The sequence below is a fragment of the Mercenaria mercenaria genome, chromosome 13, assembly GCF_021730395.1.
Source record: "Mercenaria mercenaria strain notata chromosome 13, MADL_Memer_1, whole genome shotgun sequence".
Classification (NCBI taxonomy): domain Eukaryota; kingdom Metazoa; phylum Mollusca; class Bivalvia; order Venerida; family Veneridae; genus Mercenaria; species Mercenaria mercenaria.
In genome coordinates, this window is record NC_069373.1 from 75,456,386 (window position 1) to 75,479,434 (window position 23,049).

Below are 23,049 nucleotides of genomic sequence, written 5' to 3' on the forward strand. Positions count from 1 at the left end.
AATTGCAGAGGGGAAAAAGATAATGTTGAAAAAATTTGCTACTATGAACTTTTAAAAATTGCAGTGATTCGCTTGCAATATGGCTGCTTCATCAAGGGAATAAATTTTATGTCACATGATAATGTACACTTCTGGGGAATCTGCCCTTTTTTTGTTCAAAATAGACAAAAATATAATGTAATTTAATAATAAAAGAAAAACAGAAATGATAGGATCAAAACGCTGTCTCCAGGTTTTTGTTTTGACTTGAAAAGCAGAGGGTGCAACTTTTTAAAATGAAGTAAAATACAGATTCAACTGGTGATAATGTACTTTAAAAATTCAAAGTCGGGGTATCTTTTATCTTTAAAGATGAGTTTAACTGAAGTCCAAATTAGAACATTTGAAAAACATAAAACCCTGGTTAGAGCTCTAAAAAATTTTAATATTTCTTTCCCTTTTTTATAACGATGGAGCGCACCCCTCTATGTTCTTTGTAGGTATTTAAAACTTTTTCGCTTTACTGATGTATTTTATGATTTTTGTCGTTTATTTTTTTTGAGTTCAAGTTTAATCCGAATAGTGAAATTACTGATAAGTTTAAAAACAATTGATGAAATGTTTTTCCTAACCCGACAACCGCTGGTACATTGTTTTACTTCTTATTTTTTGTTTTTTTTATTTCTATAACTCTTTAGTCTCATTAAACATATTTTTTGAAAAATAATTTAAAACTTGACAAATCTTTCAAGACCAAATTTTTGGTTGGAAAACCTTTGATTTCTTAGACAGGTTTGTATTTATTTAAAATTTCCACAGCTCCTTTGATAAACTTTTTAAAAACCTATTAGAGGAAATTATTTTTTATTGTTGGGAAAAAAATGTTTTCACCAACAGAATACTAAAATTTCGTAAGCTAAAAATATTAATATGTTGTGTAACTTTGTGAATTTGACAAGTTAAATAAATTTCATTTCATTTACGTTTATCCATAAATAATTGTTTGCGAAACAATTTAAATAAATAAACTTCTGAGTACGAAATAGACAATACACAGTTTTATTCCGTGGACTTCTGCGAACTATAAGGGGTTTTTTACACCGTTTGAATGCCTAGAGGTGTGACTTTTTTTTTTGGGTTTTTTAAAACCTGTTTTGGCTGAAAAGAAAAACCTTAAAGAGGGAGTGGCATGATAAACGGTCAATCATAAGTATGCTATGGCGTAAGTATTTACATCGCAGTCTTTGATTTCCCATTTTTTTCCCGGCGTTTCTTTGTTTACGAAAATTTTGTACCGTTTTTACAAATAAAAAAAATACTAGTATAGTTGGGGAAACCGATGAAGTGGAAAAGTGTCAGTCTTCAGAGTTACTCGGGTTTCAAAATAAACTCAAATACTTTTTTAAAAACTGTAATTGGTTAACATATTGTTTTACACTTACTTATTTTTGAACATTTTTCCCAAAAATTTTTAAATGATTTTCTTGTGTATTTATTTTTGGAAAAGCTGGTGACCGTAATTGTCAAAAGCGCTTTTTAATCGACATTATCAAAAGGGTTAAAACGGATAACATAGGATAACAAGCGTATTTCGCTCAATAAATGAAGTTAAATTTATGGAAATGTGAGAATTTCCGTCTATTAATTTTACAGAAAAAGTTTGAAAAAGAAGTTTAATGTTTGTTAAAGTTGCAATTGTATATGTACATGTAGATTTTAGTAGCCAAGATCAGTTTTTTTGCTATATGTTTTTGTGTTTACTTGGTTAAGGTATTAATTTTGTCTAAAAATTTGTATTTATATGGTTTCTTCATATTAGGGAGGATATTAATAAAAAAAATCGGTAAGCGTAAGTCTCGAATTTCAAAATAAGGCAGGTAAAGGTTTTGCCACACAGTATGCACAGAAATTTATAAAAGTTCTATCGCTGTATTACGGAATAGGGTTTAAATCCCCACATCAAAGGGCGACACATTACAATAAACGCGAACAGAAAACGCAACGAATTGAAACGCGACGGACAACAATGTAAAAACGGCCACGACGTTTTAACATTTGAATCTCTCATTGCGCGTAGGTTTGGCAAAAAATGTTACGAAAATTGGTGTTGCGACACACGAAAATAAACAACGACACTCGACTTTATTGCGCAAATGTAGGGGGAATTGTCGCTGTCAAAGTAATTTTTTTGAGGGCGACACCGACAATCAAGCGGCACACGACACGCGCAGAATTCAACGGAGGTCGACAATGTAAGAAACACCGATTTTTTTAACATTTGAATGTGTGTTCCCCTAAAACGCGACCCCGGCTTTAAAACGCGAACACGAAAATGTAAACGAACACACATTAACCCGACTCGACATTCACCCGACAACGACAACGGGATTAAGATTGAAGTTTCCCAAAGTGGATTATATGCTTTTTTTCAAGTAAAAATCGCAAAAATGATTGTTGTAAAAGGGGGGAGGAAATTTAGTTTTAAAACCCCAACATAAAAAAACTCTTCTTTTTCCAGTACAAAAATAAGTTTCGAGTCGATTATCATATTTTGGCTGGGACGTTCTTTTTAAAAACGCCAAACTGCAAAGCGGGATTGTTCCCTTCTTTTCAAAAATTTCCATTTTCAGGTAAGGGAGATCATTGCGCAGAAGACTGAAAAAATTCTTTTTTTTATCTGTCGTTTCTTTATTTTTAAGTCATCTTCAAATCTAATGGGGGTATCTTTAAAATTTAACACATCTATTGCACAGAAACCCAAAAATTGCTTTTTAGAACACTCCCCCAAAAAACACTATGTGCAGTATTAGTGCGATAATCCTTTAAGGGGGCAACGACATGCGGGAAATTGTCCATGTCGAGGTAATTTGGGGGAGTTTTGTTAATTTTTCCCTTTTTTTATTTTCAAGTATTTTTAAGGTATCTTAATAAAATTTAATGCCTTTGTAGAATACTATGGAATATTTAAAAAGTATAGCGCAATTTCCACGAGCCTAAGGGGGGGTTCTGGCTCGACGGGTGCCATGATGTAAAAAAAAAAAATGCACGAAAAATTTCACCTTTTTTTTCCTACAAAAAAGGGTTTTCGTCACCCAAGGCTCTAAAGCAAAACTTTTGGGAAAAATCAAATTTTTTTTGGAATAAATGCTTAGGGAAGTTTTTTTCCCTTGTACGATCTGCGACTTGTATAGGGATGTTTTAAAGCTATCTGTTTCGAAAAACAATTTTAATTTCATTTTTTGTAAAAAACGTTAAAAATAAGTATCAAAATTTTCAATTTCTTTTAATAAGTGTTGAAAACGGGCTAATCGAAATTTTAAAAAAAATTTTTTTCTCCGCGGGCCGCCGTCGGAACATTTGCTGAACTTTGCCATTTTTGGCTTTAAAAAATTAGCCGAAATGAGGAAAAGTGGGTTATAAAATATTTATTTTTTGGGGAAATTTAAATGCAAATAAAAAACTTGTTTTTTTAGAAATGGGAAAAATTTAATTTATGACAAAAAACAACATCTGTTCGCCGTCTGTATGAAATTTGGGGTAAAAGCGTATTTTCCGTCTTTTCCGCACGGAAAAATCCCTGGGTTTTAAATTTTTTAACGTGATCTCACAAAATTCAAAGTGTCGCAGTTACAATAATATGTAGTTAATGTCGAAATGAAAATAAAATGTTCGTTAACAAAGTTCAGCCCTTTGGGTTTTTTCCAATAAATACTCCAAAGGGGATCGTTCATTTAGTATTAAAAAAAAACAATAATCATCTTAAAAAAATTATTTTTTTTTGTTTTTTCTTCGAATTTGAAAGTTTTAATTTGAATTATCAAATGGCGAATGGTGTGCACGGTAACATTTGATGAAGGGAGCGGGTAGCGGGGAGGGGGGTTTACACTTACATTTTTTATCTGTTTATTTTTTGCGGAATCAAATTTTCAAAATTTTTTAAATCCGGATAATGACTTCTTTGCGCGGGACTTTTCGATATGAAATGATCCAGATGAAAAAAAAAAAAAATGAATTTATATCAGGCTTTTTTCCTTTATGTGTAGTTTAGTCCCTTGAGTTGATTATATCTTGAAATTTTTATTTTTTTTTAACTACCTTTTTCCTTTTAAAAGGAAATGTCATTTAAGTTCGAAAATTTTGCTAATATATTTTTATAGATTTTTGATACTGATTCACGTGAAATGTTTATTTTTTTATTCACAAAACAGCTCCCCCACGTGATTATTTTTCCGTGTGCGTTCTTTATTATGGCATTGTGACGAAGCATTAATTTTATATCACATCAGTTCGTAAATTTTATAATCACCTAATTAGGGGACACTCTCGAAAATTAAATTCGGGCTTGATTACCCAGGTGACCTATGTTTTTATCTGAATAATATTACGAATGATTTCCCGGGATATCATTAAAATAGCAACCCCGTGAATAGAGCCGCGACATGTATTCAAGGCGGAAAAAAAATGTTTAACAACTATTTAAAGTTTGGTTGAAATAGATAGTCTGAAAAAAAAAATGAAATTTTAATCGTAAGGAACAAGTTTTTTATTTGTATGATGTGTGGAAAAAAACTGAAATGCTTTTTCTTTTCTGCGAAAATAAGAATAAAACAGACTTTTTTAAGTAAGGTTGTTTAATTAACCCCAAAGTCTTTAATAAAGTTCTGTATGATAAATTCTTTAATGAAAATTTTCTTTAAATGACAAAACAATTTGTAATATGATGATAATTTTTATGTAGGTTTTCTTTTGGTTGGGGTTCTTTTGCCACCGTAAAAAGCGCTGCCCGTAAAATAAAACATCCCCCCCGTTGATAGTTACCAAATTTCTTTTGTAAAATATCATACCAAAATTTTGGGTTTTGCAAAACTTCCAGTTGTGAAAAAAGTGATCGATCTAGGCCCTTAAACTCTCCCGGGTTTTAAAAAAAAACGTATTCATGCGTTGTCTCTCCCGGCAGATATTGAACTAAAAAGGACGCTTTATTCGAGAGATGCATTTTACCCGAGCGCAGCATTTTCTTCGGGCATTTAGTCTCATTTCGAGATGTGAACACTTTTATTATACCCATTTTTCACGCCATGTCCCGGGGAAAATTTCCTAAATTGTTCAGGGCCCTAAATCAGGCCCCCAGTTGACAGAAAAAAAATGCATTAGTTTAATTTCCTTGTCTTTTTTCGTTTTTTTTTTTTTGTGAGTTCAAAGTTACGTAAAAAATTTTTATAGTTAAAATCTGTATTGAAAAACACGTTTTTTGGGACTAAATATTTTCCCCCCAAATGACCCCTTAGTGCTGGAATTTTATTAAAATGTACTCAAAAAAATCTTCAAAAAGAAATGTTTATTTTTTAACTGTTTTTAAAGTACCAGAAATTACGTAAAACCTTACTTATTAAATGTTTAGTTCATAAAATTCTCTTTGCAATGTTTAACGTATCAAAGTTTTTAATCATTTTTTTTGATAAAAAAAATTTTATTGTTATGAGGTGGGTTTAAATTTTTCGGACAAATTCTAACTAGTTAGGAAAAGGCGGGGTAAATACGAAAATTAGAATGGTAAACACCTAACCAAAAGAAAAAATGCTGTTGTATTGCTTTTTTTGGACTGCTGTGCTCAATTTTTTGATTTTTCCCCCCTGCAGGGTGTGGGTTTTTATGTCCAATTATCCGATCGGATTTTTTGCCGGGGACAAGTGCATTTTTCATTCGTGTGTCCCCGGGAAAAGGGGAACTTTTTTTGGGGTAAAAAGAGAAAACTTTTAAATTCATTAGATTTTGTGTTGTTTAAGTGTATGGAGGTGATAAAGATAATGGGTCTTTGACAAGGTCTCGCGCACATGTAAAAAATCGGTGATATGATAAAATATCAGAGAGATTTAGATCAAGAAGATTTATTTAACGTCGGGAAAAGTTAACATATAACCTGCTTAAAGCTTTTTTCGACAAACAATGTAAATAAGCCAAAATAAAATAACGCTGTAAAAAAAGCAAAATGAAAAAAGGGAAATAAAAATTGACTTAAGTAGTAAAAAAAAAACAAAATTTTCACATCAGTTACAGCGATTAAAATAATAGCACATATGTATAGCAAAAAAACGAAAAAGTAATTGCCCCATACGATTAGCACATTTAAAAAACATAAAAAAAAAAGCTGACACTACAAAAAAATAAAAAGAGTCACATTTTACAACATGCATTTAAAAAAAACAAAAAAGAAAAACCCCATATACATGCTAAAGGGAACATAAGAACTATTTAAAAGTAGCTGAAGAAAAATATTTGCATCATCAGCTATGTTCGAAACTAAAAAAAAAAAAAAGGAAAAAAAGGGGTAACACACAGAGAAAAAAAAGACTTTAAAAAGGAATAAAAAACGTAAACAACTTAAAAAAAAGTTTATGACAAGTTTGAAGTAGAATTCCAACTGGTGAGACAAAAGTCACTGTCAAAGGAATATTTGCCCCAGTAGTACCCCCCAAATTAAATTAAAAAGCACACAGAGATCGCAAGAGACTAAAAAAAGTGAAGTTTTAAGAGTCTTTCTTAAATTTTCTTTGGTTTTGCCCCATTGCGTGGGCAGGGTTTCGGGCTGACCTCAAAAGGCCCCAAACCCTGCTTACGCGATTTCAGATTTTTTAAAAACGTTAAAAGGAAATATTTAAAAGCTTATATTTTCCAAGTTACGTGATATGTTTTTCTTTTCTTGCCCAAAAATAAAAACCGATATCGTCTATTTGCGTTTTAAAAGGTTTTAAATTTTTCAAATCAGAGAAAGTGAATTTGACATGGACAAGTGGATTTGAAGTGCCCGGGGGCAAGTGAAAAATGAAAGGTCCCCACCCCTGCCCCGTCGGTCCATGCATCACTCCCCACCCACCACACCACACACACTTTTCTTCCCTATTTCCCGGGCCTAAAAAATATCTATTTAAAAATTAATCAAAAATCAAATCCCTTTTGAAAAATATAAAAAAAATATTCCTTAGCCCTCTATAAAAAATTTTACACTATACGAAAAAAAGATTTGAAACAAACAAAATTTTTCTGAAAGGGGGTTGTGGTGTGTGGCGTGTGTGTGTGTGTGCGCGCGTTGGGGGGGAGAGGAAGGGTTGGGGACTACGAACTTGGAACGGTGGATTTAAAAATTTTTATGTAAAATATTAAAAATTTTTGGGATTTTTTATATGAGTTATTTTTTGGGGGTTTTACCCGATTTTGCCAAACATTGCTTTGCTTAATTTAAAATTATGAAAAAATATCTGCTGTAGTGGGCATACATATAATTTTAAAAATTTATGACAAGTTTAAAGAAAAATACGTTATAAAGTAAGTTTACAATAATCAGCCAGTTCATGTAACTAATTCATTTTAGGAATACATTCATTAGGTGTTTATGTCCCAATTTAGGTTTTTATTCATTCCTCATGTAAATGGTTGGGTTTTTATCAAACAAAGTTGGGTTTTTTTTCCTTTTCTCGCTGTTAGACATTTAAAACATGTATTGTGTCAACATGTGGGGTTAACAAAATGTGAAAAGGGTCCTTTAAAGCAGTTTTTTTTGCTTTAAAAAACAAAATAGTCGAGGCTCAAAGATAAAAGTATTTTTAAAGATTTTTTGTAAATTTTTATTAAAAAAGTTCCCCTTGTTCGTCGTTTTTCCCCTGAATACACAAAGGTTGAATTTTTAACATGTACATTTTAAAATAAATATACACTTGATCAATGAAGATGAATAAAAACAAAAGCATTCCTATATAATCGAAATTACACAGAAAACAAAGTTGTATCGGCTTTACATCCGCCATGTGGCCCTGAGTTAGGGTCGCTGAACAGATTTAAAGATTATCCGGGTACATGGCGTGAATTTTTTGTTAAAATGAAAAAAATCCCATTCCCCGAAAAAGAGTTTTTTTTGACTATGAAAAACTTTAAACGTTTTAACACGTGCTAAGCAAAAGGACTGTTAGGTCTGTGACCCACTGATTTTGAATCTCTTTAAAAGGGCAATTAACTGCTTCAGGTATATCCCAATAAAAAAAAATTGCTCTTTGTTACATAAAAATTCGCTATTAGAAAAATTTTGTTACAGTTTTAGATGTTATCTGAGTAGTATTTTCCACAACTTTTCCAAAACATTTGTTCGAAAAAACGAAAAAAAAAAGGGTGTTGTCCTGTGTATGCAGTGAAATGCAAGTCAATAAAGTAGGTCCCCTCATTTGCCGCATTTCAGAAAGCGGCCCGCAGAATAAGCACTTACTTTAAAGTAAACAACTCAAATCTGCAATACTGATGAAAAGGTACTTTTTATGTAAAATTTATTTCACAATAAATCCCCATTTGGCCCCTGATTTAGCGAAAATGTGCGAAAAACGGAAAATTGGGATCTATTTATCAGGAATTCTTTCGATTTCACGGAACCCAATTATTGTACAAAATAACTGCAAATTAACCTCATCGTTTAGCCAAATGATTGCCCCCCTTTCAATAATTATAGTAGGACGTCACTATTTATTGTGTACAAGGCAATAACCGCGTAAAGAAAAAAACTGTTAAAAAAATTTAAATTAAAACATTTTAAAAATCTTGACAAAAGTTTGTTCGGTATAATAAAACAAATATATATGGCAGCGTATGTGACACTGGTTTGTAAAACCTCGAAACAGAATGTCCCCAGGGCATTCGCCTCGGTTGCATTCGCCTGGGGTTGAAAAAATTCAATTTACGCACGCTGCTGTATGATATTTAATTCGAGTGTCGACATCTTTCGACAGTTGACATTATTTTTTGAGCGCAAGCATCTTAGTTCAATCGCAAACATCCCATATGGGCATGCATTTTAATCCAGCACCGAAATGTTAATTCGAACGCACAAAAATCCGTCTCGTCACTTTACCCCTTTATCTCTGAAAATGTATGATATATGCGTTAAAAAAAAGGGCCTTGCCCCCGGGGATCACATCAAATATGTTGATAGACAACAATGGCAAACTGATTGTAGCAGAAGTGAAAAACTGCACCGTCTTGAAAACCCCTTTGGCCTTTGCACAAAGAGATTTTAAATCTGCCCAGAATTTTCCTGTTACCGTGAAGCTGGGGAAAAAACGAATGATTTCCTGCCAAGTGATCATGGGTTCAAATTCTGTGTGGAAATTTTTTGAAAAAGTCATAAGGCGACTATCCAGCTGAAGATCATGTGTTGTCCTATTGACTATTTCAAATACCGAACGGGTGCCTTGTATTTTGCATATCTTTAGTTTCTTGGTTTTTGCCCCCTAGTATCACATTATCATTCTACGTTTCCAAATTGATCCCTTAGTCTCTCACTCACCCCCCAAATCAAATTTTGTTTCCCTTTAAAAAATTATTCTTTACTTATTTTAGTTTTTTGTTTATTATTTTAATAACATATTCATTATTATTCATTCCTTTCCCACCTTTACCCATCCCTACCCCAAGCCTCAAAGCACGACATTACCCTCCGTTCATTTAAGTGGAAACTTTTTAAACCCCCGTCACAAACCTCTCCCCATTTCAAAATAATTTCACCTTTTTCTTGTGACCCCCTATCAAAAAAGCCAACTTAAAAGGGAAGGTGAGCAGGTCCTCGTCTTTCAATAGTCAAGGGGAAATAAATTTTGATAAATTTTACTGTTAGTGCTGTCTTCAGAAAGTTAAAATTTAAAAGATGTAAATTCCATTGGGTTAAAAAATACACATTATTTTACTATTGAAGATCCAAGCCCATTAATAAATTTTTTATAAATCAGTTTAGTTTCGTGGCATTGTCGCATTAAAAGTTCATATTACGATTATATCTTGTACAAATTTGGGAAATTTAATGTCAAAAGTGCAAAATTTAGGCAGTGATTTTGCGGCAAAAAGTTTGCTAAGGTGGGGGGCAACATTTAATTTATTCGTGCGCGTTTAAATGACTTGCGAATTAACGTAGTGCGAAAGTAAATGTGCTAAAGTAAGTTTGCGTATGTTTTGGGCGTATGTTAAAAAGCGGTAATCAGTTCCTCAGTGAAAAAATTTTAGTTTTGGGACGCTGCTTTGTGGAAAATACATATTTTATTCATAAATTGACGTAAATACACATGTTCTGAACTTGTAAAAATAAAAATGGTCATTATATGGCCTTCACTTGTTTATAGCACATTCTAAAAACGCCCGATTTTTTTTCATACTAAACAAAGAAGATGAAAATGTTTATTTATTATTCAAAAACACTACAGATCGTAGTCAGAAACATTCGCCAAGGGAAACTCATTTTCGGGGGCACTGTTAAAAAATCAATGGAGCATGCAAATATTTGAAAAATTTGAAAAATGTAGAAAAAAATCTTTTAATTGCTAATCGAAAATACAAATTTTCAAAATTTTTGCTAGTGGGCTGCGTTTCTTTAGTGAAACGCCCTTTAAGTGTTTAATGATGAGATGATGAAAAAATGTAATAATAAATAAAGGATAATAATAATTTTAACTTGGTCTACCTAAAAACCCAAAAAATTCTAATGATTCCAGCAGACGTGTAGGATAGCTCGATTTTCAATAGGGTTTTCCCCTTTCCTTCTTTAAAAACAATTTTTGGCTCTTCTCCGCAAAAAAAGTCTTGTGTGTTAAGATTGTCATTTTAAAAATAATTTTAAAATTTTTTCATATAATACAAATAAATTGCACCGATGCACTTTAAAAATTTACTTTCCCCGACAGTTAAATTCCCAAAAAAATGTTGCTATTGCCCTCGTGGTATCCCCGAATTAAAAATACGACTGACGAATAATAATGCGGGGTCACTGACGGCGCAGAAGACTTTTTAAGCGGTGGGTGATTTTAGGGTTTGCAAAAGCTTTTAGTAACTAGCATATGTTGCACAAAACATCTGATTCAAATTTTTTTTTTTTCGTTTTTATAAATTGATGTTTCACAAACATTTCCAGAAGCTTAAGTACCTCAAGTTCGCAATTAAATTTAGAAAAGATTGACAGGGAAAAATTTAAAGCGTTAAACCTTTTTATTCGGATTTCTTTTTTTTCTTGCGCGGCTTAGATTATCCAAGCCTTAAAAAAACCTCGAGTCCATATAACATCAAAGATTAAGAACTGTGAAATTAATTAATAGTTTTCAAATTTAAAAGAAGAAACTTTCTTTTTATTATGTAATTTGAGAAATATATGAGTTCTAAACAGAAAAAATAATGTATATGAACCCTTTTAAAGTTTTACAATTACTTTCATCAATTTTTATTCATTAAAACATGGAAGTAAAAACTACTTTTCCCCTGAATTTTCAATCAGCATTTTCCAGTAAAGGTGAAAAACTTGTAGCAAGTTCTGTGCTTGCGATCTAAATGTGCCCAAAACCCAAAAAATCTAAAATCTTCTTGTTCCTGTCAGTATTGTATTTCATAATCACTAAATTTTCAAACTTCCCTTTTAAAAAATTTGAGGAAAAAAAATTAATTTTCCATGGCAAATTTGCCCCTGGTAAAATTTTGCCAGGGAGAATCTTGCCCTGGGAAAAATTGCCATGGGAGAAACTTGCCCTGGCAAAATTGCCTGGCAGAAAAACCCTTTCCCTGGCAAAATTTTCCATGGCCCTTTTTGCCATGGCAAATAAAAAAAAACTGAGTTATCGTATGAAAAACAAATTTTTACCAATACTTCGTTTGGAAATGTTAAAATCACTTTTAAGAAAAATAAAAAAATTTGCCATGGCAAATTTTTCCATGGCAAAATCATGAAATTTTTTTGCCGGAAATTATTTTTGCCATGGCAACAAAATTTTTCCTGGCAAAACCGCTTTTGCCATGGAAATGTAATTTTTCGTTGATTAACAAAAAAAAATAGTAATGATATCATATCGAAACATATAAATTTAAAAAAAAGGGGGTTAATTAAAAAAATTTAAGGCAATTTTATTTTTGTAAAGCGGTATATATGGGGGCCCCGAATTTGCCAAAATCCGGCGTGGCAAAAAGAAACCGGCGGCTATTTTTATCAAAATATTTAATGTATGATTTTCATTATAATTATATTAAGGAAAAGTACGAAGATTCAGCAAAACTTTTATTCACTGACACTGATTCATTATGTTATGAAATAAAAACCAAAGATGCATATAAGGATTTTTATAAAGACAAAGATTTATTTGATAATAGTGATTACGAGAACAACTCAAAATTTTATTTTGATAATAATAAAAAAGTAATTGAAAAATTTAAAGATGAAGCTGCCGGCATTCCCATTGTTGAATTTGTCGGATTAAGAAGTAAAATGTATTCATATTTATTAGAAAACGAAGTTAATATTAAAAAATGTAAAGGAATTAAAAAACATGTTGTTAAGAAAACAATAGTTCATAAAAGTTACAGAGATACTTTGTTTAATTCAACCCAAAGTAATCACACCTTTAAAGTTATTCGTTCTGATATACACAATCTTTCCAGTTATGTGATAAATAAAACATCTTTATCATGTTACGACGATAAAAGATATATTCTTGATAATGGTATTGATACATTAGCTTATTCTTAAATTAATTAAAGTTTTTATTAAAGTTTTAAAACTTTAGTTTTAATTAAGGTAGAACGCGACACTTTGCGAACTTTCGAGTAGCGTCTTGAAATTTTGCATGTGTAAAGTTGACCATATTTCAAACAAGATGCAGTTGATTTTATACCGATAGAGCCAACCAGTTTTTGTACACGAGACGTCAAAGTTGACCACCAAAGCCCGTTTTTGAAACTGACGTTGCCGCGTATCCTTGGCAACTGTTACGGGTACTGCAACGGCACCAGCCAACAAATTTTCTCAAATTATACATTATTCGACGAGAATTAGTTTTTCCTTTATGGTGATGTAAAAATCATTGTTTACACGACAAATATTTGAAAAATGGAAAGAAAATCGCCGTTTTTGGACTAAAAATTGACGTTCAGTTTCGCACCATTTTTCGACTTTAAACCAGCATATTACAAAATCCCTGAATTAAATTTTTGATTTTTTTCAATAAACGGTGTTTAAAATGTATACCGAATCCAAATGACAAATAAAACTGGGGGGTCACCGACTTAGTTTTTTCGGTGCATGTGATTTTATTTCCACCACCCCCATGCATAAATTTTGTACCATAATTCGACGTCTGCAGTAACTGTTACGTTTGAGACATCATGATTTGGCCATTGTGTTTAGCTTATCAGCTGCACCATTTAGTGTTCTGCTGGTTCTTAAAGAACTGTATACAAAACAAAAACAAACATTTTGTTCCATGGCAAAACGTTTATATATAAACAATGATGAAAACGTATTAAAAAGTGAAATCTTAGTACATTTCAATACATTATATAACGTGTCAATGGTGCAAAAGAAAAGAAAAACAATCCGAAGCGTTTTGGTGTCTTTAAATGCGTTAAGTGGACACAATTTGCTATAAGTAAGGAGGAATGCGTCTAAATTCAGAAGTTAGTTGGTTCCGTTTCGACATTTTGTTTAATTTAAAATCCAGCATATTCCTCATATAATGCGTATTTTACATTTTTGATATTTCTGTAACTTTTTTTCCGCAAACCTTAGACGTCCATTTTTGATGAACCGTGATTTCTCGTCCGTCGGACTGTTTTCGTAAATCGTTCTGTTCAGTCAACAAATATCTGCATTTAAAATGGTATATAATTTATGGAGATCACTTAACCTTAGACCCGATATTTACGTTAAAGTTACGTCAGAGCGACAAATATGACGTTGAGTTTTAAATAAAAAATATGCTTTAATCTTGGGTCTAATGTAAAACCCAAACAATATAATTTGACTAAAAAGTAATATGATGATAAACACTTTATTTAATTGCAATGAGTATTTGTTTCTGTAAATCTTCATTTTAAGATAAACTCTACTTTTAGATCAAAATAGCCTTTAAAACTCGGTACCGTGGGCGAAATTATTACGCTGAATTATATTACTCTACCACTACCCCAGATATAAATACGTAATTAAACGGGTTCTCGTACGTCTTGTGGTCAATTTTTAACCTATTTTAAGAAGAATTTAGTCAACAGAGTCCTTTACAACTTTGCAAGGATTTCTTGAATTTCCTCTTAAGTTCATGATTTTTACATAATTGATACACACGTCATTGCAAACATTTACAAAAATAATAAGAAAAAAAATAAAAGCCCTAATATCTTTGGAATAAACATCGCAAATTTATTTAACTTTACTATAAATTTTACGTTTTGAAAATTTTCGATTGTTTTTAAGAGTAGTTACACACCCCGATTTCAAATAAAGTGCAGCCACGGGGAAACAGAATTTATATTCATTGTACGGAGGCTGTTGCTCTGAAAAGGTTAATTTATTAACAACGTTAGATAGAAACACCATCCTTTACAAAGAGGTTTTAGCTCTCCAGAGATGTGTTTAAAGAAGGGTTATCCTTGTATACATAGACACATAATAGAAGCATATTCTATATATAATATTTTCCTAATATTAGAGACCTATCAGACATAACAAGTACGAGTACATACTCCGCTAAAAATGATAAATATTCCATTAAATAAAAAAGAAAGAAAACTGTTTGTTTTAGGTTTAGCGCTGTTTTCTGTTACGATAAGCGGTTAACCTAACCAGTGTTCCTCAACAAGTAACTTTCAACTTCACCACATAAAATTGGAGGTGGAGGACGAATGATTTCGGATAAATACCTTCTACCAAATTGTCACGCCCTACCCCGGGGTCGGAAAAGCGATTCATAGAATTGAGCTAAGCGGATGGGGTAAAAGAAAGAAACACAGAAAACAGTGGTTGTGATGGAAGCTCGCTGTAACTCATCAGCGGTTAAACATGTATATTCTATGTCGTAATTATCTATATGAGCGACTCAAGAATCGTAACATTGTACATAGGACCGACGGCTCAAACTTGCTGGTCTTGGTTTCGTATTTACGAGATACTAGGATTTGTACCAGTATAAAAAATAAAATTATGTATATTTGTAAGATTTTATATTTTATTTATTTTTATTTTAATAAGCGTCTGAGATATCAACATTCAGAATGCAACAATTTTCAAACAATTTAGCAGTTCACTCATCATAATTTTATTAAGCTACTGTAGCGAACCCCTTAGTCGAGCGGTTACGAGGTGGCTCTATAAGAGGTGCTACACGAGTTCGCCTGGGCCCGGCTGGTGGCAAACATAGATTATGGATAGATTCAGTTAACTTTATAAGATATAACGGAGGTGATATTAACTTAAGCAGAACTTTTATTAACCATGTTAACAGTGCAAACTATTATAAATAACATGACATGCAATATACAACTCAGTAATTCATAAATGACATTAGTTATAAATGTTAATATATATATTTATATATATATCAGTTCACAATATTCTTGCTGTGCACCTTGGTTTAATCACTACACGTCTTTACAGTTTGTTTAAACTACTTAAACACAGATGAAAGTTTCACTATTCCAGTTTATATTCATATATTGAAAGGCACTCATTGAAACAGATCACTTTTTGGGAATACTCTTTTACACCACTTTAAATTAGGTTCATCAAGCATTCAGCAGCGATAGTGTCCGAATTATATTAGATAAAAACTCCGGTAAATACTTAAGCCGCACACTGTACAAATTAGACACTAAAATTACGCACTGTAAAACTAGATCTATAACAAGGTATAATGCTAAGGTTTACAAAGGTATCCGGGCTTTTGGTATAGCATAACTATATACCAGTTGGTATAATTGGTATAGATTTGGTATAATTGGTATAACTCTACTCGGTATAATTGGTATAATTGGTATGCAACATCTTCATCTGATTAATTCTCGTAAATAGGTTTAACACTAAACAAATGGATTTACCACACTTTGGCACTTTTTCGGTTGGTATAATAATTATTGGGCACTTGTAGATCTAATACGATAGATCTATAAACACTATACACGGTATAAACACTGGAGATGGAGATTCCTATAAGGAACTTATATATTTATAACATTACGCCACTTAGTCGTTTATTTGTTTAATACCATAACGGTAAGACTCTACCTCTTCTTGTGACATTGTTGGTATATGATTGTATAACGATGGTATAGACTATAGTCTAAGGTATTTATACCATTGGTGAGCGAACCGCCAGCCTGGGTGTTTACAATACACCAATTGAATTTCGCGCCACTTGACCTTTTATATGTGAGATTTCGTCACATCTCGCACGCGCCACGAGATTTAAAACACAGCAATGGCGGACAAAACACAGTAGTAAATGGAAATTTCACACTTCTTCACGAATTACGGACACACAACACGATGTCATATGAAAACTTTGATAGGTATTTAAAGTATTGAACACATATTATTGATTTCGTAAGTATTTAGGCATTTAGTAACTTTTAAAACAGCTAACGAGCATCGTATCTCAGAACAGTTATTGGCGATTTCAAGCGATAAACAAGTTCAAATATACGAGTCCAATATACAGGTGCACAGCTACAAATAAATCTGTAAACATGAAAAACAGTTCAAATGGTCATCAAAACACACGATGTTAAAATGAATATACATTTACTTTCATAATAACATCAGAATGAACATTTAAAACACATGGAAAACCGAGTGGTGGGGTAAGATTAACATCGTACCACAGATAAGAAAATATGCTAATTCCTTATGATATAAATGTAGAGCCCGATTCTGTGAATCAGAGCAATGATAAAACTAAGTCTTTATCTATTCTTAACTGATAATTGGTGAATTAAAGTAGGGAACTTCAAAATTTCATGATATCAAATAAATGTCGAGACAATCAAGACACTGGGCCGTTACATTGCCCCCCTCCATAAAAATTTTGGTCTCCAAAAATATGCAGACTCAAGGTTTTGATTGACAGAAATAGATATACTAAGAACTAACCCCAATGAACAGTACAATATATGTTATACTAACTATTACTGTCGGAATGACTAAAGACACCAACAACTCTAAACTACATGTTAATTGCAATATATAGTAACGACAGTGATATTATAAAGTGATAACTAAACTTGCATGATATAACTATACAAAAGAACATTCATACAAAATCAGTATCTCAGCAGTATACCTAAACGGACAAAACATATACCTGTAATGTTGATAATAAGTAAATGTCATCCTTTACTTAAACTTTGTAAGATTCAAAATTTGAACAAGTTCAGTTCAGCTTATATATTAAATGCTTTTATAAAAGTGAAAACTGTCAACTTTAACATTAACTATTCGGGAAATCAAGAACAATTCAACAACAGATATCTAGCACAACATATACCAATACAATGTTTATAATCGTTTCTAATTATGCTGCATATTTTAACACTATCAAGTCTCTCTATGTATGAATTAATATCCTAACACTTTCATCAGTTTTAACCAAAAGTTTCAACCCCAAACCCAAACATTTAATTTATACTCCCAAATAGGTCAATTCCTAGCGTCCCAATTTATAAGCCTTCATTGGCATAACGTTTGCACCAACCACACTACACTCCTCTATCTTCGCGATTGTTGCGTTCACTAGACCTGGGAGGCGATAATAACATGCCTCATAATACATTTCGTAGAGACAACGAACATCATGTGGTAAAGTTCTAAGGTCACATGCTCCATTTCGTAGGAAATTTAATATGAATCGGAAATGAGCAGGGTCCCTGTCAATAAAGTATTGGTTGCCATATATTGGCGTCATTCCATCCGGTCCAACAATTTTGGCCAGCAAGGAGTGGGGTCTTGTTGTAATGTCACACGAGAGGTCCAAACCTTTGCCCTCCAATATTAAGGATGATCCTTTCTTTCTGGTCTTTTGCATTTCGGGAATTATTGATTTATCGTCCAGGATAGAACCAGTGCTCGTGCACTCCTCGGTCTGGTCTGTATCATTAGTAACTCCATTTTCATTTGATTATCAATGTCATTTAAATGGGACTTCCTTAGTATCACTCGCTATTTCTTTTCTTCTGAAGCGTCAACCTTTTTCATTTACAACTTTACACTGAATTGCTCTTAGGATTATTTCTGGATCACTTACATTCTGTTTCTCAAACAACTTCTCTTTGTTAAAACTGATAGCATTGAGCTTATCTTTTCAATGCGCACACTACACCTTTTAGTTATATTTGACTCTGATTTTTCATTTCTCACTTTTCCTTTATCATTCTGGCCACATTCACTATCATTGTGTTTCTCATCTTGTTCTTTTCTCCCAAACCTGAGTCACTTATCCCCTCATTGCTTTTGCACTTTGTACCAATTTTCACTACTATCAGCTTCACTGCTGGGACATTACTCACAAGTTTTACTGTAACTTCTTTTTCTCTATTTAATTCACTTTTACTTCTCTCTTTTTGTTCATCTTTCTTTTTAACCATCGGTGTTGCACTTACAGTATTACATATCTCAGCACTGTTTGACTTTTCTTTTCTTCCTTCGAATCTTTTGCTGTACGTTTCACTTCCTTTTTTTATCTCGTTATTTCTTTCCTTTGTTTGTCTGGCAGCACTTTCGTAATTTTTCTTTCACTGTTTGTCCCATTACACTTAAACTTTATCTTTCCTCTGTGAATTTTCTCCTTCCCTATTCTCTTGATCCTCCTGCCTTTTCTTATTCTCATTAGTGTAGTTTTTTTTTTTTCAGTATTCTTATCATCATTCTCCTTACTATTCTCTGTACTTCCATTCTTACAACCTTTTGTCTGTGCTTTATCGGACTTACTACTTTCCGGATGATTCCCAGTGTTCTTTTCTGATGTCAGCTTTGATGATTTTGAACTTCCATTGCTTTTTATATGTTCGATTTTGTTATCTCTATCTTCCTTTTCCTAATCATATCTATGTCCGTATTTAAACTCTTTGGTTCACTATTTTCTGCCTTTTCTAAGTCCCTGACCTTGTATTCAACCTCTTTGCCTTTACTAACTTTTGCACTATTGGGAACTTTTTCTCCACTTTTGGACTTGTCATTTCTATCAGGGGTCACTTTTATTCTCTTTCCTCTTTTCACAACCTTTCACTCTTTTCTGTTTTAGAATTCTGATTACTGTGGACACTCTTTCGGTTTCCATATTTTCTTTGCCTTGTGCTCCCACATTCTTGTTTGTTTTAATAACACGTTCTTCATCTTTGCATTTTGTACTTTCTCTGTCAGTTTTGTCATTAACATTCTCTTTCTTCCTCTTTATGATTTCTCTCTCTGCTCGTTACTCTCAATTTCATGGCTTTTTTGCTCCTTTTTCAGTCCCTTTCTGCACTAACCCTCCTATCACTACTTTCTTTTACACTTTGTTTCTTCTTCTTAATATTACGGGGATAATCCCCTTCACTTCACTTTCCACTCTCGGATGAGTCATAGAGTTTGAATTTTGACCATGATCTTTTCTTCTTCTTAATTCTTAAACTTCCACTGTCACTTACTCTCGACTTTGAACTTTCTGACGTTTCTGACGTATCGTCACTGCTACTTTCACTTGATGTACTACATGTAGACTCTGAATCACTCGAGAATGTTTCACTTCCAGTTTCTTTCTTCTTATCAGTCTTACTTCTATTTAACCTTGGATCTATCTCATCTTGACATGGAGTCCCTTCGGAGAAATCAAGCTCCTCCTCGCTTACATCTTCTAATTCCATTTGAAAACTTTTGCTTACTACTTTCCTTTCTGGGGTTACTATTGGTGTAATTGGAGTCTTCAACATACTTGTAATTTCATCATCTATTCCTGATTCTTCACTTTCCTCATTTATACCAACCATTGTTGGGCCGTATTCTTTTTGTAACAATCTATATTCTAAGATATTCTGGTTCTACACTTTTAATTATCTTGGGCAGGGCATCTCTCTTCCATTTAATTAATTTATCTACTGCCCCTTCTCTTCCACCATCAGGGTCCATTAATTCAAAGTCTTCTGTTCTAACATTTAAACATTGTTGGTGCTTATATGATCTTCGGGTGAATAGTCGTCTACACCTCCTGCACTGATACATAAAGTGGCTGTGTTTTTCTTGGGCATGACGACACGCAATATGGTGTTTTTCAAATGTTACATTTTGACATATCACGCACAACCACTGAAACAAAAGGAAATACTTTATGAAAATTGGGAAAAACATATGCAAAAAAAAAAAAAAAATATATATATATATATGTATCTTTAATGTTTTAATTTTTCATAGAACAGGGGACCTTTAGCACCGTTCTTGTGGTCTGAATATTGGATCCTGATGCCCTTCGTATCGTTTAAGTCGGTCATGATGTACTACCTTAGGTTTAGCACGTCTGCCTTGCTGTATTTGATATACTATGTCATTTAGTGTCTTTAAAACCTCATAAGGTCCAGTCCATCGTCTGGTTAGCTTTGCACTTAAACCCGCTTTAAATCTTCGGATCATATAGCCATACCTTTGTCGCCAACCGCATATGAATTCTCACTTAATCTATGGTCATACTGGCGTTTCTGAGACTCGCTCGCGATCGCAAGATTCTTCGTGCTACGTTGTGTACCTTATCAATTATCTCTGAGAGATTAATCGCGTACTCGGTTTCGGTAATTTTGCTAACGTTTTCAGGACTCCCTATTGCTAGATCAATTGGTAAATCCATTTCGCCCAAACATCAACATACTTGGGGAAAAACCTGTGCTTTCTTGTACAGAAGAATTATATGCCATTGTAAGAATAGACAAGTAGGAGTCCCAGTCCTTATGGTTTGCAGACAAAAATTTCGATAACATATTGGCTATACTTTTGTTTGCGGATTCGCTAATCCGTTGATTGTGGTCTAAAGGCTGTTGTTCTTGTCTTTTCTGACCCCAAAAATTTTACACATTTCCTTGAAAGTCTGAGACTCAAAGTTGATCCTTGGTCATAATGTATTTGTTTTGGCACACCAAACACTGATACAAACTTCTCAACTAGTTTGTTCGCTACGGTTGTAGCTTCTTGGTTTCTGATGGAACAGCCACCAGCCATTTAGTAAAATAGTCTATTATTGTGAGTACATACTTGTTTCCATGGTTGCTTCTCGGAAAAGGCCCCATTATATCGATACCAACTCTTTCTAAAGGAGCTCCGACATTATATTTCTTAAGAGCAGATTTGGGCTTTTCTGACAGGACCTTTCTGGAAGCACAAACATCGCACGACTTGACCCATTACTTATATCATGTTCATTTTAAACCAAAAGAACCTCTGTCTTACTTTTGCTAGGGTTTTACGTATTCCTAGATGTCCACCAGATGGACTGTCGTGTAATTCCTTTAACACCTCGGGAATCAAACTTCTAGGCAATATTACACGATACGGGAAATGATTTACCATCAACTCCAAACCACTGATGGTACAAAATGTGACTGATTATCTTCAGTGAGTCTAGCCTGTTCCAGTAATACTTGAGTTCAAACAGAACTCGGTGCAACTTCAGACCAGTTTAGGTCTTAAGTTTTCATTTACCCATTGTTTTACTGTATTTATTACGGGGTCGCTATCTTGTTTTAGGCAATTGATTCTTGACTAAGAATTCCATCATTTTCCTTATCTGTGTTCTCGCATGTGTGGATATTCATACATCCATTATCACATGCCGTCCTGAGAACTGTTACTCCCCTCTCCTTACTCGCTAGTTTGTCATCAACGTTTTCTTTCTCAGCTATTGACCTGTTATCCTCAGTGATGGGGTACATGACCGGCATCTCAGACCCACTACTGGCTTTCCCCGAACTATCAACAGTTTTTAACATTGTACTCTTTGGGGAAACTCTGATAAACGTTTATCGGGCCCTGACAAGCATCTACCAGAATTGGTGTTCCACAATCTCTCACGTGACTACAGCCGTCTTTATCTCTCTCACATAAGTTCTGACAAACTTAACTTCAGAAGTTAATTCATAGTTTGTCTTCGTAGAACTTTTTTTTCTATCACATACTTCACTTTACGTGCTGACACAAATGTGTCTTCTGCTTTCATGGAATACCTAATCTCAGCCCTATCACAGTAGCTGCAACCTTCTAGAATACAGGGTCGCCTAGACAAAGCATCGGCATTTGAATGAAATCTAACCGGCTCTGTGTTAATTTCAAAATTATACGTCGATAATACTTCTAGCCATCTGCTATTTGGCCTTCCGGATTTTTGAAATTGGTGAGCCATCTCAAAGCTCCATGATCACTTCTAATGAGGAAAGACGGCCAAAATAAATAATGGTGATAATGCTTAACAGCACAAATCACAGCAAGTAGCTCTCGCCGATCACGCAGTAGTGCCTTTCTGGTTTTGATAGACACTTACTGTAATAGGAGATTACCTTTTCTGTATCTCCTTGCTGTTGGGACAGCACAGCACCTATTCCTACTGCACTAGCATCGGTGTCAAGAATATAAAGACCTCCGACCTAGGATAGGGGCCCAAAATAGGTGCCTCTGTTAAGGCCATTTTCAACTTACTGAATGCGTTTTCACAATCATCTGTCCATAAGTAACTTTGTCCTTTTTCAGTAAGTTTGTGCAACGGTTTTGCAAATTTTAGAGAAACTCTTGACAAATTTTCTGTAGTATGAACAAAGTCCCAAGAAGCTCCTCAGTTCACGGACGTTACGGGCGTTCTCCAATTTTTTCACATCCTCTATCTTTCGAGGATCAGTGGTAATACCATCTTCACTCACCAAATGTCCCAGAAAAGATACTTGAGTTTGAAAAAGAACACATTTTCAGGACTGAGTTTTAAGTTTGCTTCACTTATTCTTGTAAATATGGTATCAAGACTTTCTATATGTTCATCAAAAGTTTTTGAATAACAGATTATATCGTCAAGGTAAAACCAAACATTGTTTCCACGTAAGACCTACCAAAATGCGCTCCATCAATCTCTCAAAGGTGGCGGGCGAGTTACAAAGTCCAAATGGCATAACAGTGAATTGCCACAAGCCACATCCTTGGACTGCAAACGCTGTCTTATGTTTATCTTTTTCGGCCATACCAAATTGCCAAAACCCTGATTTACAGTCAAGGGTACTAAACCAAGCGAACCTGATAAT

General features: G+C 33.5%; 2 protein-coding genes across 2 annotated transcripts; both read right to left on the reverse strand.

Annotated features, from left to right (window-relative positions):
* Positions 1 to 17,456: 17,456 nt before the first annotated feature.
* Positions 17,457 to 18,393, reverse strand: LOC128547793 (uncharacterized). Its single transcript, XM_053520989.1, has 2 exons — positions 18,234 to 18,393; positions 17,457 to 17,896 (listed from the first exon to the last, which is right to left on the reverse strand). Exons 1-2 carry the CDS (start codon positions 18,391 to 18,393, stop codon positions 17,457 to 17,459), a joined length of 600 nt encoding a protein of 199 aa, XP_053376964.1.
* Positions 18,394 to 18,485: 92 nt separating this feature from the next.
* Positions 18,486 to 19,773, reverse strand: LOC128547794 (dentin sialophosphoprotein-like). The gene is made up of 2 exons (XM_053520990.1): positions 19,435 to 19,773; positions 18,486 to 18,842 (listed from the first exon to the last, which is right to left on the reverse strand). Exons 1-2 carry the CDS (start codon positions 19,771 to 19,773, stop codon positions 18,486 to 18,488), a joined length of 696 nt encoding a protein of 231 aa, XP_053376965.1.
* Between the last annotated feature and the right edge of the window lie 3,276 nt (positions 19,774 to 23,049).

Coding starts and splice junctions, on each gene's coding strand:
- LOC128547793 (XM_053520989.1), bottom strand. CDS start 18,393: ATGGTTAAAAAGAAAGATGAACAAAAAGAGAGAAGTAAAAGTGAATTA. Junction 17,897..18,233: donor TGAGGGGATAAGTGACTCAG/GTTTGGGAGAAA, acceptor CTAATGATACAG/ACCAGACCGAGGAGTGCACG.
- LOC128547794 (XM_053520990.1), bottom strand. CDS start 19,773: ATGGTTGGTATAAATGAGGAAAGTGAAGAATCAGGAATAGATGATGAA. Junction 18,843..19,434: donor CAGAAAGTTCAAAGTCGAGA/GTAAGTGACAGT, acceptor AGATATGATTAG/GAAAAGGAAGATAGAGATAA.